Source organism: Camelus bactrianus, chromosome 27 (assembly GCF_048773025.1).
Source record: "Camelus bactrianus isolate YW-2024 breed Bactrian camel chromosome 27, ASM4877302v1, whole genome shotgun sequence".
In the NCBI taxonomy this organism is placed as follows: domain Eukaryota; kingdom Metazoa; phylum Chordata; class Mammalia; order Artiodactyla; family Camelidae; genus Camelus; species Camelus bactrianus.
In genome coordinates, this window is record NC_133565.1 from 26,499,222 (window position 1) to 26,517,202 (window position 17,981).

General features: G+C 45.1%; 1 protein-coding gene across 4 annotated transcripts in view; it reads right to left on the minus strand.

Moving 5' to 3' along the window:
• The window catches only part of CRTC3 (CREB regulated transcription coactivator 3), an 87,756-nt gene that overhangs the window by 35,111 nt on the left and 34,664 nt on the right, over positions 1-17,981 (minus strand). For 3 of the 4 annotated variants that reach the window (XM_074354287.1, XM_074354286.1, XM_074354285.1), the window contains exon 3: positions 5,661-5,780. In XM_074354287.1, the coding sequence (XP_074210388.1) occupies positions 5,661-5,780 (120 nt within the window). Of the gene's footprint in view, positions 1-5,660; positions 5,781-6,719; positions 6,840-17,981 lie in introns of all 4 variants that reach the window. The other variant, XM_074354288.1, reaches the window with a different exon arrangement.

Genomic DNA, 17,981 nt, shown 5'->3' on the forward strand with positions numbered 1-17,981 from the left:
CGGACATGAAGTAAATTCCTGAAATTATAATATGGCTAGACTGAAGGCATCTAAAGTTAAAAGATGTGACATCTGAGCTCTCTTAATTCTCACCATCACATCTCATTTAATGGATATTTACAAACCAAAGAACTGTTGGCATCAAGAGAATCACTAATGTTAGCAGCTTACAGTTAAACTCAACAGAGGAAAACACCGAAAAGGTTTATTTGTTCTTCTGAAGATTTCAGAAAACTTTGTTCAGGTGACTAATTACTCCACAACACTGATACGTCTAAAGAACAACATAAAAACAGGAAAAATACCCTTATTTGTAAACTTGAATTTACCATTTAATTCAACAAACATTTCCAGAGTGCCTGCTAATTGCCAGCAAACAAACAGAAGAGCAACGCAGGTGACAGGTTTTTAACAAGCCAGACCAGCTCCTCACCCATTACCACCTTAGTTAAGCCTAAGTCAAAAAACAATCCCACGTCATAATGGACCTTTTTATCTATTCCACTCTGCACTCCTGTTGAAGCTCCTCCTCTCCTGCCTTCAACCCTAATGGTCCCAAAGTTCTGTGGCCTCACAGCCTCTCTGCTCTGCTCGCATCTGCTTTCATTGCTCTCAAATGGACAGGATGGGGAGAGGGTCTCAGCACCACTGGGTACCAGGTAGAGTGGGGGCAGGGCAGGAGGCTGGAGAGGCCGGGTACTTTGGGAAGAGCGCCCTTGGAGACTCTGTCAGCAGGCCCTGACCCCTGTCCTCCATGCTCGCCTTGGTCGGTCCACACATACATTTGGCTCCAACTATCACCCACAGTCCCACTCCTGAATCCATACCCCCAGCTCCCAACAGTTCTCGTGAACTCCAAGTTCACATTTCCAAATGCCTACTCAGCCTCTCCACCAGAAGTACCTCAAATTCTACTCAAAGCCCAACTAATCATCTTCCCTCTCATCTTCTTACAGTCCCTCGTATTCAGTGGAGGGCGCCATCCACCCAGGGGCTCCAGCTGGAAATCTCAGAGTCATCCCAGTCTGTTCTCTCTCTCCCCAAGTCCCTGCGGGTCAGTAGAGGAAAATCCTTCCCCTCACGCTCCTGCCTCAGTCCTCTGACACGGGGACTCCTACTCCTTCTCAGCTCGGGGAATATCAGAGGGAAAGTGCTCACCTACTCGTCCCCAAAGGAAGGGGAGTAGCCCTTCCATCAATAAGACAGGACATCTGCTGGCCCACTTCCCTGTGGGTGGGATTACTGAGCCTCAGAAGCTCCAAGCAGCTTCCACCCTTCTCTCTCCTGTGCTGCCTGCTCGTGGCTGGTGAGCACAGCTGGGTCATTCTTTTGGCTTTCTGTTCCCATGTGGTAAGGGACCTGGGGCAGGGCTCAGGGACTGCCCCCTACAGCAGCCTAGAGGCCGACTGTTTTCTCTCCTACCCTCTGGAACTCGGGGTTCTACCAGAGACAGGGTGCGGGGCAGGCTCGTGATCTCCCCTGCAGCTGGCGGGGTACGTGAACTCCAGGTCCACTTAATAGAACCCGCCCACCAAGACGAGTGCCAGGGTAGGATTTAATATATACAAACGTCACAGTTTGGTTCCTCCCCTAATTTCTCGACCATGTCTTCAGCATCACTCTACTTCCTCTGGTCCCCTTACCTCCTACTATGTCCTACTAGAATATATCTTAAAGTCAAACATGAAGGGAGTTGGCATAATGAGTGGAATCATTCTTGAGTTCTTATGTGTATCAGAACATCTTATTTCTTTCAGCATATCAGTGACAAATAGGTGGCATGTGGAATTTTGAGGTCTGAATATTTCCCCCTTACCACTCTAAAAACCACTATTTCCATGAACTTTGAGATGGAAATCTCTAATGGGTGTTTAGATGAAAATTGGGTTTTTTGATCAAATAAATTTTTGGAAATCCCGGGTTAAAGATGAGAAGTTTCTTAACTATAGGGCTTCTCAGAGCCTTAATGTCAACTGTGAGGCTCCAAGAAGTGACAGAGAGTTCAGTGTTTCTCAAACATAATAGGCCATGCATTTCAAATAAACATGCTCTATAAACCAATGTTCTATAATTTTCATTTCATTGTGTGAAAAGTTTCAAAGCAAGACCTATTCCAAAGAGGAGAGCCATTCCTAACTTTCGTGGGTCTTAAGGCATCTCTTGATGACTGTTCACACTAGATTTCAGGACACAGTATACTCTCAAGCCTTGTTGGGAATATAAATTGGGGGAAATCTCTAAACATTTGTCTTTCTTTCTAAAAACACATCTCTTTTAGAAGAAGACATTTTCTATGATTCATCAGTGTGTCTTACCCACAGATCTGAGATAATATTACATTTGCTGTAAATGTATGTTAACAGTTGAGAAATTCAGCAAGACGGTGTTTGGGGTACACATTCTGCTGCCCTTGAGGAGGGAGGGGTGAGAAGGGCTGCCTGCAGGGAGGCGGGAGAGCTTCTACTCTGAGTTCTCAAGCCCTGGCCCCCAGCCGGGGACCAGGCAGCGCCTCTCCTCTGCCCTGAGTGCGGCCCCAGGCCAGAGCCCACCTGGGCAGTGCCCTGGTCTCTGCTTGTGGTGGCCACTCATGCCAACAGCAGAGCCCACCGCACTGGCCTTCTATGTGGGGGCGGCCGCCCACCGCAGAAGGAATGCCCTTGTGCCACAGGCTCTGCGGAGTGCGGCTGCCCACACTGTCAAACAATGTTCACTTTATTTGAGATCATTTATCCGTATCATAGGACTGAACCCTTGTCTAAGCCAGTGTGCCTGTTCTAAAATAACACCCAAGCCAAGGAACAGCTGGAAGAAGAGAATTCTGAACACATTTCTTCTTTTTGTTCTAACAAAGATTCAAACCAGTGTTAATACTTTTAAAAGATAAAACTTCATGAGGGAGTAATAGACCAGTGTGAAAGGCAACCATTTTAAGTGAATTATTTCAAAATCATATGAATGCAGGCCAGGAAAGGAAAGACGGAATTGCAGCCCTCTTCCCTCAAGTTCTCCTGAATATACCAATATCTGCAACAGAAAATCATCCCACTTTTATATCTTACTAGGATTTAGGGGTCCCTGGATTCCTCAAAAGAGACTTGCTGTTTGTTAATGGGCAGGCCTATGCTAAAGCCCCAGGGCCCCAGTTCGGTGCTTGAGAAGAGTGTATGGAGAGACGTCTCATGGTCTATGATCAGTCTTGTACTGTCTGATGAATAACTTTAACTGCTCTGTATAGGAACTTGGTTCTTGCTTCTCCTCCGCTTAGGAGTTGATCTGCTCTGCTGCTGATCTCACAGGGTCCAGCCACACCCTGTGACTTACTACTGAGGAGAGACGGGGCCCCCTGAGCACACGGCGGAGTAGCGCCTTCCTACACTTCGCCCAAGTCCGTCCCTCTGCCTGAAACATTCCCTCTGCAGCTGTCTTCCTCTTTGGATATCACTTACAACCACTTGAAATTATTTTCCTTCATCATTTTTTAAACTGTTTGCTGTCTGTCATCTCCCAAAGAACTGTAAACTCAAGAAGGCAAGGACATGCCTGTCTTATTCACCACTGAGTCCCCAGCGCTGAGAACAGTACCTGGTGCAGAGAGGGGCTCTGTGCACATCTGTTGAATAAAGATGTACATTATCACCTTACTTATAACCTACCCTTCAAGCCTCAGATTTTCTCCCAGGATGCCTTCTATGCCCCCACAAGACTGGTTCAGGCTGTCCCTGCCGAGCCCCTGAGCCACCTCAACTACAGCTCCCCGCACTGTGCTGCGACCACGTGCTTGCCCAGCTGCCTCTCCCACTGGATGACAGTGACTTGAGGGCAGGGACCATATCATGTTTGCCAGTATGCCTGCAGTATCTAAATGATGCCTGATGCTAACAGATACTCAAACTGTTTTTAGGTGAATGAACATTCTTCTCTATTGCTTTTCTTCAATTTCCTCCTCTTCTAGGTATTCCTTGGTTAAAAAAGCTATGACTCTATGTATATATTTAGACTATACTTGATGCAAAAAGGTTCTGAGAAAGCTGTAAATGTATCTATATGTATTATAATATTTAGAGAGAACACCTACAAGAGAAAGAGGGAATTGAGACAACAGAAAAAGATGTAATGTTACATCAAGCGAACAACACTCAAAGTCTTTTGCTTGAAAATTCCGAGCAATTTAGACAATGGTTTGATTTACTGCTCCACCCACATGTGTGTGAATTCGCTGAAGAACTGCCTCTATTCTCCTCTCCTTTTTACATTCTTAAAGTTCTGCACATTCCAGAAAGGAATTTGAGGGATACATCGGTGGTTTAACGGTAGAATTCTCACCTCCCAGAAAGGAACTGGAAAAATCAGTTATTGTTTTCATGTCCCCTGATAATGGCCACACCATATACAAAATCAGAAGTCAGGGTATCTTGATGGACCAAATGTAGTGTGTTCCTGGGGGCAGAAGAGGGGAGAAATAAACATTCGTTGGGGTCATTATCCTCACTTCAAATTACTGGAAGACTGCAAGAAGCTTGAGGGCAAGAAAAGCAGTGGTTTCCTCTGTGTCCCCACAGCTCCCACGGGTTTCTCTGGAGCATGGTCCTGGGAACAGCTGAGCACTGCAGAGAGGAAGGGGCCCAGCTTGACCTGGGCTGACTCTGGGCCCCTCCTACCTCAGCAGTGGAATTTTGGGCAAGTTACTTTGATACGCAGTTTCCTCAGGGGAAAATGGGGGTTAAAAAAGTCAACTGCTCACTGAGTTTTGAGGACTAAATGACATTGAATTGCCTAGCACAGGGCCTGGAACGGATAGGTGCTCAGTAAACATGAGTGCCCTTCCCCCGCTTCCTGGTTTCTAGGCTGGCGAAGCCAACTCTACCATCACTGCCAGGAATTCAGCTCTGCAGTCAGACTCACCCTGCCTTTCTGGTCTTTTCCACCCCTGTGGGTGAGAAGAGTGAAGTGGGGGGCGCAGGCTCTCCCGGCACACTTATTCTGTGCCCTCTCTCACCAAATCTGGCTCAGGTCTCTTTCTAAACACCCTGAGCACAATGCTGGATGCTCGGCAGCACCCCCTACTCTGGCCTGATAAATAAAATTGTCAGATGAACTCAGTCTCCTGTTTTAGTCCTACGTAACAGCATAGGACTTGGTGTGAGTACATATCACCATATAAGAATTTTCCCAAATACCAGCTTCATATTTTAGCTGTCACTTACTGAGTTTGAGACTCCATAAATAGAAAATCATATAAAATTCCTTCTGTAAGTTCTAACAGCAGTTCAGTGGGTCAACAGAAATAAAAATAAATCACATATCTGTATGTCTGTTTTAGCTAGACTAAATCTTTCTAACCTGATTCAAAGTCAACTCTGACTTTGCTGATTTCTGAAGAAAATGCTGCAAAGGCCTTGCAATGAGGCTGACTTACATGTTTCTTATGTGCACTTACTTCATTAAAGTGAACTTGATTGACACTTTCATAAACACCTACAATGATCCTTCCAAATTTGTGGTGCAGAGATGTTTCTGGTTTCCTGCTCATTTTTTTTTTCTCTGTTCATCAGATAAAATGAAGATTTTGAGGCCAAAAGGGAATCGCAGAGAAGATAAAACCTGAAAACTTCTCAAACATTTCAAAACTTATCGTCTCCTCTGATGATGAGAAAGGATATCTGTCGTCCTGGCTTGTCCCCAGACCGTCGGTGGAGGGGGTGGAAGCGCGTCCGGGACGGCCTCTCCACCAGCCCGTGGTGGCGGGTTCCTCGCACGCTGTCCGCTGGGTGGAACGACGGCTGCAGAGGGAAGGAAGAAGAGTTGGCCTGTGACCATGACATCGCCACTCACCCTCAAGAACAACAGCTGACAACAACAGATGACAAGACTGACTTAAAAATTTTACTGGTGTCCCTCACTGTGACTTGAGTCGAGGTTAATAGACTGCAGCACATGGGGCTGTTTCTACATAGTTACAGAATAACTTAAAATGGTCTTTAAGGTATGAAGATGCAAGCTGAAAGAGTGATATATTAAAAGTTGTCACAATTAGGGGACTACGGATTCATACACCAAATCTGGAAACTAGGAGGGACACGTGACATGTGAGAGAGGTATACTTAAGACAGAAACAAACTGGGCACCATAGTGTCCACCTGCAGAAACACAGATCGAGCAACCAGAATTAAAATGGGATACCCACAGACTGTGGACTAGCTACTCTGCACAATGTCTTTTTACATTTTTTATCGAATCAGCATTGTTTAAAAATTCAGGTCTGGGGCTTCTCGTGAAAAATCTGAACATCTCGGCCCAAATTCCCACATGGCAAAAGAGGCTGAAATCGAGAGTGGCTGCTCCCTGCAGGTAGGACACCAGATCACTTCACTGACTTACTATGTTAGACATTTGAGTAGAATCCAAAGTCCTTTGTTAAGGGAGGCTTGGGGCACATTCTTAACATTTTTGAGATTGGCATCATGAAAAGCAATCTTTTTGATGGTCAAAGACCAAATCCTAGGCTGGAAAATTATATTTCACAGAATGGGGCAATGTGTATACAATCTGATGCCAGAGGTATTTGTGAAACATATAAAAATAGGTTTTCTTTTATGTAAGTTGAATCATATGTCAAATAGCTAGCTTACTATGAAAGGAATCCCTAGACAGACTATGTCTTTATGGGGGAGCTCCTTTTAGCTAAGAATTGATCACTAATTTTTCTCTGTTAAACTTACGGATTTTGTCATATTGGACTTGAGAATTACTCCTATTTCTCCTGAATGGGCTGATAAAATGTCTGGGCTAATTTAGTTGAAGAATTCTAATCTATTTTCACAATCCAGATCTATTAACTCCTAAAAAAAAAAAGAGAGAGAGAGACAGAGAGAGATCTTAGTGAGGAACAACCTGTGAGCCTGGAAGAAAAACATCCCTGTAACAGGTAAGCTGGGTGCTAACCTCAGATAAGAGAGCACACACACTATCCTAGGAGTGACCAACTGAGACACCTTCGTTAATCAAGGGGACAGCACACCTTATCGGAACCTGTTTATATGATAGACATAATTTTAAGAGACAGATGACTTTGTTCCTGGATAAAAGAAAAGGGAGGACTCTCTGGTAATATAATCAACATTCACCACAGTAACGTTAAGTGTACTCGAAAACACGACATTTTCATCTAGGAGTCTTAGAGCACTGCCAGACTGGGCTCCCGGGGGCCAGCCTACAGAGGTGGCGCTGAGGGTCTTTAGAAAGGGTTCCAAAAAGTGGAAAGCTCTTGGAATGTCTTCCAGGCTTCCCATGACACCCGTATTTTCTACTTACACTTGCCCCTTCTGCGTTAACCCCCACTGGCCCAGGCCCTCCAGGACTACCTGGACTCAGTTTTGGGGGGATAATCTCTGCTTACATTGGATATTCTCTTCCCCGGGGCACAGCTTCAACGCTCGGCCCCTGCAGTCGCTGATCCTCTTCCAAATGATATTTGGCTTCAGCCCTCTCAGTTCACAGCGACCTGCCTGGCTCATCAAGTGAGCTACAGCAGTTCAATCAGAGAAGCTGGGACTGGAGGAGTTTCACAGTGAAGGAGTCTATTAAACACTATGGTGTTTGGTAGTTATCCTAAGTCTCTGGGCCCCGAAGAGCTAGGGACAAACGGACACACAATTCTCCTGTCCCCACCAACTTCCAAACTCTTGATTTCTGGGAGTTAAAATTCTGTTATTTATAAATGAATTCTTTAGGTCAACTTTAATACAAAAAAGAAACAAAACCCTACCACCCTGAAGGCCAAGTTACTTCATTTTTTTCTGTTCCTTTTTAAGCTTCAGTCATACTTTTTACATGGCTGTGCTCACAGAGCACATATATTTCTGTGATCTATTTTTTATACTTAAAACTTTATAAACAATCTTTGTATTTTGTAAACAATCTTCCATATATTATGTAACCTTCCTAGTTATTAATTCAGTCCATATATAGTTATTTCATTTCTAATGTTCTTAAGGAGAATATTCCACGTCACAGTTCAAAGAACATGTGATTTAGAGTCAAAGAAACTGTTTCAGTCCAGAATCCTCCACTAACTAACAAGTTACTTCATCTTCCTTATCTATAAAGTGAAAATGATGATCTGATAACCTCCTCACAGGCTTGTTGAGAAAACAAAATTAGACTGTGTATGTGAAAGCTGCCTTATCCCAAGGATACCGGGTGTTATGGACTGCATTGTGTTTCCCAAAATTCATGGGTTAAAGCCCTAACCCCCAAGGTGACTGCATTCGGAGATGGGGCCTTTAAGGAAGTAATTAAGGTTAAGTGAGGTCATAAGGTAGGCTCTAGAGGACTAGTGTCCTTAGAAGAAGAGGAAGAGATACCAGTAGTACATGCACACAGATGAAAGGCCACGTGAAGACACAGGAAGAAGGCGGTCAGAACCCAACACTATCAACACCTTGATTTTGAACTTTCCAGCATCCAGAACTGTGAGAAAATAAATTTCTGTTGTTGAAGCCACCCAGCCGGTGGGGTTCTGCAGACCAGTGCACTAGGCACTGGAAGGAGGAAGGAGGCCAGGTGGTGGGACACTGTGAAGCATCCTGCTGAAGGCGAGGCCACCCTGCAGGGCCCTCCTGTGGACAGCAGGTGTGGCATCACCACCAGGGACTTCTGCAGCATTCTGACCCTCCCACAGGCTCCCCTAAGCACCTAGATCTCCCTAGATCAACCCATCTGTTGCCCATTCCATGTCACCACTGAAAGATGCTGCATGGGATGAATGGCTGAAAAGATGCTGAAAATGGTTGGCAGGGTCTTGTGACCTGCTTTTGCCAACGAGCAGGCGTGATATACATCTTGTCTACCCAGGAGCTCTCATACTCTTCCCTCTGCCATGAGAATGCCATGTCCAGTGGGGATGCTCCTTCAGCCTCCACTGTAGCGGGGAAGATGCAAGGAGGGGAGCCGCAGCAGGCAACACGAGTGAAACATAAATGTTTGCTGAAAATCCCAGAGTTTTTGGATTGGTTGTTACTGTAGCAAAGCTGACTAATACAGCAGTGATGGCAGAGAGACAGACAGCAGTGAGATGGAGAGTCCTCTTTTTCAAGAAGAGCAACAAGGGAGATGTAAAGTCAAAAGGTCCTGCATGTTCTGAGGAGGGCCTCAGGCTCAGGCTCTGACAAGCACCACCCTGTTTGGGAATGTGGGACCCAGACACTCAGTGGAGAAGAGAGGGCTCCTATGCACCCGTGTACAAAAGCTCCTCCACACAGATGTCTGGGACCCGGTGCTGGACTGACTGACTGCCCACAGGTAGACCGAGTACATTCTAGGACACAAACAAGAAAAGGGCAACACAGAAGAGAAAGACTGAGAATGTTCAATAATGTTCAAAGTATTCATTGTGGGAAAAATCAGAATGTAGCTGGATTTCCTTATCTCCTTGTTTGTTTATTTAGGATGGCTTAATAGTTTTCATTCTGAAATACACATAGAGGAGGTCCAATAATCTCTTCTGGGCCTGGGCCAGCAAAGGTCTTACTGCAGGCCTCTGGGCACGAGAAAGCAGATGGGAATGGCACCCTGGGAACAGCAGGGAACAGCAGGGTCTCGGAGGCAGCCTGAGATACTGCAGGGTGCCAGTGACAACAGCCTGACAGTGAGGTTTAGCACCAGGAGGCTCAACAGGAACCTTAGCAGCGAAGGGCTGGGCTACCGAAGTCCGTCCCACATTGTGACCTAGCTGCCAGGGGCCAAACACACAGAGAAAAGACCGAGTGGTAACTCAAGGCAGAAGAAAGGTGGATTCTGGGCTTAGGTCTCCAAATCTGAGAGAGGGTAGATTGGGTGGAGTACAGCCCAAACACAAGGCTCCACGGACCTCAACAGCAAAGGGCCACAAGGCCAAAGTAAGAGTGGTCCCTGGGTTGGCAAGCAGACAGCCACAGTCTTGCTTAGTTTCTGTAGTTGGGCTTTGGTGGGAGGAGGCAAATCCAAAGCGGTTCAAGGAACTGCTGAAAACTGGATGTCCACTTGCAGAGAACCCCAGACCCAGGCTCTGCCCACCTTGCAGGACTGCATGCTCCTGACTGTTTCTGAAACAACATGGATGGCTAATTGGTTCAGGTTTGCAGATATTAGGGTGGCTGACGGGGTGAAGGTGACGCAGCTAATGCTGCTGGCAGAACTATTTCTGAGATGGATCAGGAGATGTGAATCTTCCAAAATAAGCAGAGCTGTGGATTTCCAGGCTAATGGTAGAAAGGACCACACTCTCAGAGCACACCCCCAGGGACCGAGACCTCATGCAGGCATCTTTACGCATAGCCCCATCTGCCACCACCTCCCATCACCTCTGAGAGCTGCACCCTGGATGAATGGCTGAACACTGCAGCTGAATTTCCTTACCTTTCCTGGGGGAAGATTATTTCCTTTAATTAGGGACTACTGATCTGTCAGTGTGACCTATATTTGCATTCATTCTTTAAGCAGATATACCACACTGTTGGCATATCATTAGGTTTGTGGTTAATGAGAAACCGCAGATCTTTCTCACATGACTAATAAACCACAAGCAGATTCCTACTAAGCCCACGTGTAGCCATGAAATGAACTGAAGTCTGAGAATTGGAGAGTTGCTTATTGTCAACTCAAGGAGATTATCATTATTAAACGTAAACATGCTATATGTTTTATGACTAAGAATATATATAGTAACTCTCAACAGCTTCATCTGTAGACATTATGATGACTAAAAATCAAGAAAAAAATGATAAAATTCCTGTAAGAGCAACAAAGAGTTTTCTGGAATCCCACTGTCAATACTAGAAATACTTATGGTAGGAATCTTCCATGCTGCAAAGGCATTACACTGGATGTAATGTCACCATAATTTTATGGTATGAGAACAATGTGCTAGCCTGAACGAGGGGTCATTGATGGACTACCTCACCCATCTCAGCAGTGAACCAAAGCAAAGAGAGACTCTAAACAACAAAACAGAGTCCTCGAGGGGAGTACTGGGAAGGGGGCCCCCCAGGTTCTCCACCATGCCTTACAGCAGCCTCATAAACTGGGCCACCTCGTCTTTCAGCCCACGGCAGGCGAAAATAAGGCGGGGATGGGCAACAGAAGGGAACAGGGACCACCGGCTTCTCAGAGTGAGCTGCGCAAATAAAAGTGAAAGGACTGCGGACCACAGTGGAACCAGCTCCGTGCTTCCCCTCTACAGACGAGAAACCAGGATCCAGAAAGATGAAGTGATTTTCTCACAGTCACACAGCTATCGGCAGCCTGGCAACCTGAACTCGGGAGTCTGAGCCTCACTTGGTGTTCTCTTCACCACACCATTTTGCCTCCTTTGCTGAGTCGCCGCATAAAATCAGCTATTTTTGAGATTGTAAGTGGACTTTTGCTGACAAACACGAGAAAAGTAAAGAAGGCTTTCCAGAAATTTTCCAGATAAAATTTTATTATGTTCCCATAAACCTACTGAAGATCTAAGATTTAATTAAATGATAATCGCCCTGCTAAAGTATCTGGTTGTCTTATAATATAAACAGCACACCTACAGCTTGATACAGGATCCAGTAGTCTCACTTGGAGTAGGTGTCTAACTTAATATTTTACAGAAGGTTAGCTACAAGCCCCAAGGCTGTTAATTGACCATCTCATGCTTCCTCCTATAGAAGTAAAATGCCACCTCAATAATTCTCAACTCCTCTACCTGTTTGAGCTTCCATCTGTTTCCCTCCCCCGCCGTGGAGCTCAGGTGGGAACAGGGGACTGGAAGCTTAACAGGTCGAAAAGGTACTATTAGATGGGCTGAGTTAACACCTGCCCTGAGCTCACACTTCTCATCACTGCACTGCAGGACCTCCTGCCTGCCCACAATGCCCTGAGCGCTTCTTTAGTTTACTTCTTTAGTTCTTGGTAAATGCATGAAAGACTGGCTCCAGTATTGAATAAATTCCTCTGGAGCGAAGAGTGGAGGCTTAACAAGGGCAGGAAGTAGGGCAGGTTCCTTGAGCTTGCAGGGCTTTTCACTTACACGCAGGCTAGAGTGGAAAGGTCCCCACTTTTAAAAAGGGCAAGTCTAACAAAGGGATAACTGTGCCACTCCTGGGAAGCTAGCTGGAGATCATTCCAGCCACAGCCAGTGCCTCCTTTGGTTCTCGTGAGGTGGGGAGGGACCGGGAAGAAGGGCCCAGAACAAAGAAGAGGCTATTGATTCACTGCCTTGGGGTTAAATGGAGCATTTTAATTCTACCTTATAAAATGAGCAGAGTAAAAAGGATTTCATAGCTTGGTTAGAGACTCTATTATACAACCATCAAAAAAAAAAAAACAAAACAAAATACTTAACGAGAAATTCAAAATACTTTACGAATCTCTAGGGTCAGACCTGCCAGCGCCCCGCCAGCCCTCCCTGACTGCAGCTCCCCGGCATCTTCCTTTGCTCTCTGCGGTGTTGGAACCTGGGCAAAGCAGGTGCTCAGCCACGTCAGAGGGCAAGACCTCGAGTTCAGGCATTCCTCCCAGCAGTTGACAGTGCTACACTATCTTTGGGCTAGTCTTCCTCCAGTCTTACAGGGAACTGTGTCCCTCAGGGCGCCTGCATCACCTGAGTGGCTTATTTTTATTTTATTTTTAACATGGAGACTATGCCTTTTTTGCCAACTGAATCTGGGACCCAGTCTTCTCCAAAGCACCAAATGAGTCCTGCTGTGAGGATGAGCAGAAGCCACGAGGAGCAGAGCAGATGCCAGAGAAGGCACTGGCACCCGACCTTCCAACCCGAGACCTGGCCTGTCACCATATCTGTGTCCCCTGTGTTGTCCCTTCCTCATCCTTATTTTTAAATGAAAGGTAAAAGGGAAGAAAAATTAATAAGATAACCTAAGCTAAAAGATTATTCTAAAAAATGGGAGAGACAAAACAGTTTGCTTTTTAAGGCAGCAAGTGTCCAAATACAAAAAATATCAAAGCAGTCAAAATGATCTCAGAGGGCCAAGTAAAATAATCTGTCAAAATAAGAAATAGCAGCAAAGCATAAAACATGCCCAGAGTGCAGGGCCTAGGGCTCACGGCGGGGCTCCTGTTCAGGAAGAGGCCGATGCCCCAGGCAGGGCTCGCGCAGGTGTCTCACCTGGAGAGGCTGGTGTGACATTCTGTTGGTCTAGTGCACTGTGAGCACTGAGACCGTCATCCTGCCTCCAGCATCTCCCTGCCTCAGCACCCACACAGTGTCTGTGACAGTGCATTCCAACACACGCTTGGTGAATTATTATGTTTCTAAATAATTAGGATTCAAAGCAGAGCGTGTGCCCCTCTGGGGGTCTACAGGCTCTGTTCAGAGTGTAAAGAAGATATTAGAAGCTCTGTTTCCACTAAGGTTTCTATTCTTTGTGTAAATGATATAACAGTACAGGGGTATGTACACATAATTTATAAACAAACAAATACATCCAGACTGGGGATACAAAACTCCTTCTGGATGCAGGATCAATTAGTTTAAATGATAAATGTTGATAATTATTGAAACTGGTGATGGCTGTATGGGGGCCTATTTTTCTATTCTTTCTCTTTTTGTGGATAGTTAAATTTTCCATGATAAAAAGAATTTCAACTTCAAATCCTCAGGGATGGGCACAGGCATGGCAGAGGTTAATGTAGACCCCAAGCCTTGGAAGGTATGTCACTCTTTTTCTAGGAAATGCCACACAAGTCCCCACAAAGGTCCCCACTTTTAAATTGTCCGCTCCCATCCCCACCTCCATTCCTGGTGCAATGTCTTGGGTGGAAAGAGAGGCCTTCCGCTGAGTGTAGTTCCCCTTTGGCTGCTACTATGATCATGAGTAGAGAAATCAGTTCTGGGGAAAGTGGGTCTGCCCATATATTTCCACCAGAAGAAGCCGATTTGCTTCTTACGTGATGACAGGATGACGGAAAGGAACTGTGGAAGGGAAGAACTGGTTTTAGAAGCTAAGACTTGAGCAGTGACAGGGCAGGGTAGTGGGAGCCTGGCCTAGAGGCAGGTTAAACAGGGAAGCAACTGGCCATTAGAGTAAGGCCAACAGTTCCTGGGAGGCCAGAGGGGTCAGTAGGTACTTTAGGTCCAGCAGGAAAGGAGTCAAAACACCTGACCCTGGCTCTCCCATCACTTGCCTCTTCCTGCCGTGGGAGATGGAGGCAAGCAACAGTCGTGTGCTGGTACTGATGGCCCTTCCCCGCCTCCTCTCAGTGTCGCCGCGTCCTGCATCACAGCAGAGGGGGGGTAAATGAGACAAAACTGACAAAGTGTTGAAAATTATCAAGGGAAATGGGTGAAGGTGGTCAAAAGGCTCAGACTTCCAGTTTTAAGATAAACAAGTTCTGGGGATGTAATGTACAGCATGGTGACTACAGCTAACAATACTGTATTATATATGTGAAAGTTGCTAAGAGAGTAGATCTTAAAAGTTCTCAGCAAAGGAAAAAATTCTGTGACTCTGTGTGGTGATGAATATACTAGACTTACTGTGGTAACCATTTTGCAATATATACATATAGCAAATCATTATGTTGTACACCTTAAACTAATAAATGTTATCTGTCAATTATATCTCAACAAGACTGGAAAATATTATGAAAATTGGTGATGAGTATAAGGGGGTTCATTATTCTATTCTCTACTTTGGGGTATATTTTAAATTTCCAAATTAAAAGTTCAATTTTTTAAAATTGTGACACTATAATTAAGGGTGCCCTTTATCAGGTTTAACCCAATAACACCTACAGATATGAAAAAAAAAAAAAGAGAGAGATGGAAGCTAAATGTTTTACCATATGGTCCGCAAAAATTATGACTAAAATACCTTCTTCCACGTGACTTTAAAGGACAAAATTAAGTGTACAATTTTGCAAAGGAATGAGAAAAGAATTATAAAAGAAAATATTACTAGAGAGAATAAAATAATCTGGAATATTTAGTTAGATATAAAAGCACATGGCAATTCTAAATAAAGAAAACCGAGTTTTTTAAAAAAAACAAAATGTACATCCTGTTTTTGATTTTAAAAAGCTTTGGGCACTTTTCCTCATCTGACTACTTGCTCAAGAAGAGGCCCGCGCAGTGTTCTGTTCCTTCTGGACTCATACAGCCAAAAGAGTGAGGAACACCCTTCAGGTCAGTCAATCCAACTACGCAGACTCCTCTCAGTGGCCATCTGGCCTCTGCGGGGCCCCTCCGGAGATGGGAATCATCGACTTTCCCAGGCAGGCCACTCCCTTTTTATGCAGCCTTGCTTCTGGCATGTTTCCCCATAGGCTGAGCTGTAAAGCGTCCTTGCGGGAATCTCTTGGGGGAATCTGCCCAGATGAGAGGTTTCTAAAAATTCATCATTGTAAGGTCATTCTTCTCCATGAGGAACCAAGCTATCAAAAGTAGGATAGGCCTGTGGGACCAGGTTCTCCATTTAATTTGAATTAAAACTGCAAATGAGTCTGGTTGCTTGTTTGCAGACTCCAAATTATGTTGGCTTGGCATGCCTTATGTCACCTAATACAAAAACTGGGCCGGACTCATAAGGAGGAAGCTTTTCTTCTCGTCTGCAAGTGCTCCCCTCTGCTTCCAGACAGGGGAGAAAACCAACCACTCAGACGTGAGCTGTCGAGAGCTGCTCTCCTGAGCCAGGCCCCACTTTGGATGGATGAATATGTGCCCTGACAGCATCTTGGGTCCCCATAGTAGGGCAGGGTCTCTCCCCTACAAGGAAGGTGGGCCTTTCTCCAGCTCTGGCCTGTGACTGGTGAGGTGTAACTGGTGAAGTAAGATGGGTCAGCCCTGCCTATGCAGGCCAGGTGGCCTTGCTCCAGGAGGAGGAGGACTAAGGAGGGATGTCCCATTTCAACCCCAGAGCCCTGCCCAATGGAGCCTTGGGAGCCTCCGAGGGGCTGGTAATAAAGCTAATAAAGCTAGTGATTTGATCCTCCATCAGCTTCCCAGGTCAACTCCCCACCCGTGAGAACCCAGGAAAGGGAATGGTGATCAATCAGTTTCCTCAATTGCCAGAAAAATGATGTGGTTCAGCTGACTCAGATTAGGCACCATTAACACAACCCTAACTAACTACTTACCTGGTACCCTAAAAAACGGATAAGGAAAATATGATCATTAGTGAATTTGGTTATTTTTGTGGGGATTCAAAGTTTTGAGGTGATTTTTTTATATTTCACGTCCACAGTGGGAGTGTGCAATCAGCATGGAGTATAAAACTAGAGATTAAAAGTAAAATGTTTCCTCAATGCAATAATTCAGATATTTCCTCTGAAGCCACTAAGAAACTTATTAGGAAAAGATTTTTTTTTTTCATTTTCTGTGTATTTTCCTTGTTCTTTCTTGGGAGAATTTTTGATGTTTTTGAAAATTTTTGGAGTTTCCAGAAATAATTTATGGTACTGAGGAGACTGAAAAGTCATAGGACTGTCGCTGGGACGTGCCGCAGCTAAGGAGGGGAGAACCAGTGTGAGACCTTTCTCCATGTCAGCAGACTTACTGACTGTGCCCCTTCTCCTTTCTCTTCCTTGTAAACCAGCTTTACAGCTGTGGTATTATGATTTTTAGTAAGAAAATATATTTGATCTTCCTCCCCATTTCTGGCACAGAGCTCCTTTGGCAAGGTGTCTTTGTTGTTAGTTAGATGACTTTCGGAACACCCCTAAGGGTGGGGGCTGGTTGTCAGGAGAACCAACCACGTGATTAGGGGGCTGGAATTTTCAGTGCCCCCACCGCCACCACCATGGAGGGGATAGGGACTGGAAGTTGAATCAATTGCCAATGGCCAATGATTTAATCAACAATGCTTATGTGATGATGCTTCCATAAAAACCCAAAAGGACGGGGTTGGGAGAACCTCCCCTCACCCCTGCATCTCTCCTCTTCTCCACAGTCAAGCTTTCCAATGAAGCTGTCTCAACCACCTCCTCAACTCCCACTCACCCCTCACCCCCCACCCTTCTACTCCACTGAAATTTCTCTCCCCAAGCTAACCATAGACTTTCCTGGTTACTAAATCCAATTGGACTTTTTCAGCTCTTAAGTTACTTGACCTCTTAGAAGCATCTGAAATTACTGACAATTCACTCTCCTGACTTCTGTGACTCCACACTTCTCCCGTTTTCCTCCTACTACCCTGGGAGTTTCCAGTCTTCCATGCTGAATCCTAAACTTCCTGATGGTCCTTTAAGTGCTGGGGTTCTTAAGGGCTCTGTCATACAAATCTCTATCTCCAGCCCAGACCTCTCACCAAAGCTTCAGACATATATAATCCAACAGCCCACTGGACAACTTTTCTAGGACTGCCTGGCAGGCATTTCAAACTCAGCGTGTTTAGAGGCAAATTTGTCATCTGCCTCCCATACCAGCTCAATCTTACGTGTTTCAAATCTCTGGAAAAGGCACCACCCCACAGCCTAGCCCTGGAAGTTCAGGGTCCTCCTGGAGCACTTCCTCCCAGGCCCTCCCCATCCCAAGCATCTCCAAGTATGGTCACTCAGACCTTCTAAACACTTCTCAAACCCACTAGTACCCTCAATTTCCCATCCACTCACTCCCAGAGATGACTGCAACAACCTTGTAACTGGTCTTTTGGTTTCTAATCCTGTTTCCTCCAACTTAGTTTCCACGCTGCAGTCAGAGTAATCTTCCTGAAACACAAATCTGATCACATCATTCAGCTGCATAAAGCCCATTAATGACAGGATTTTTAAAAAGAGATCCTAAAAAGCCTATTTTAAAGTTCACCTGGAAAGATAAATGTGCAAAAACAGCCTAGAAAAATTGCTGAAAAGAAGCGTAAGACTGAATTAACCCTACTAGGATTTTTAAATGTAATATAAAGCTAAACTAATCAGTAAAACAGTGTGATTCTGGTGTATGAATGGACACATAAATCAACAAGAGAGAATAGGAAGACTCAAAATATAATCAAACACGTGGGAATTTAGTATATGAT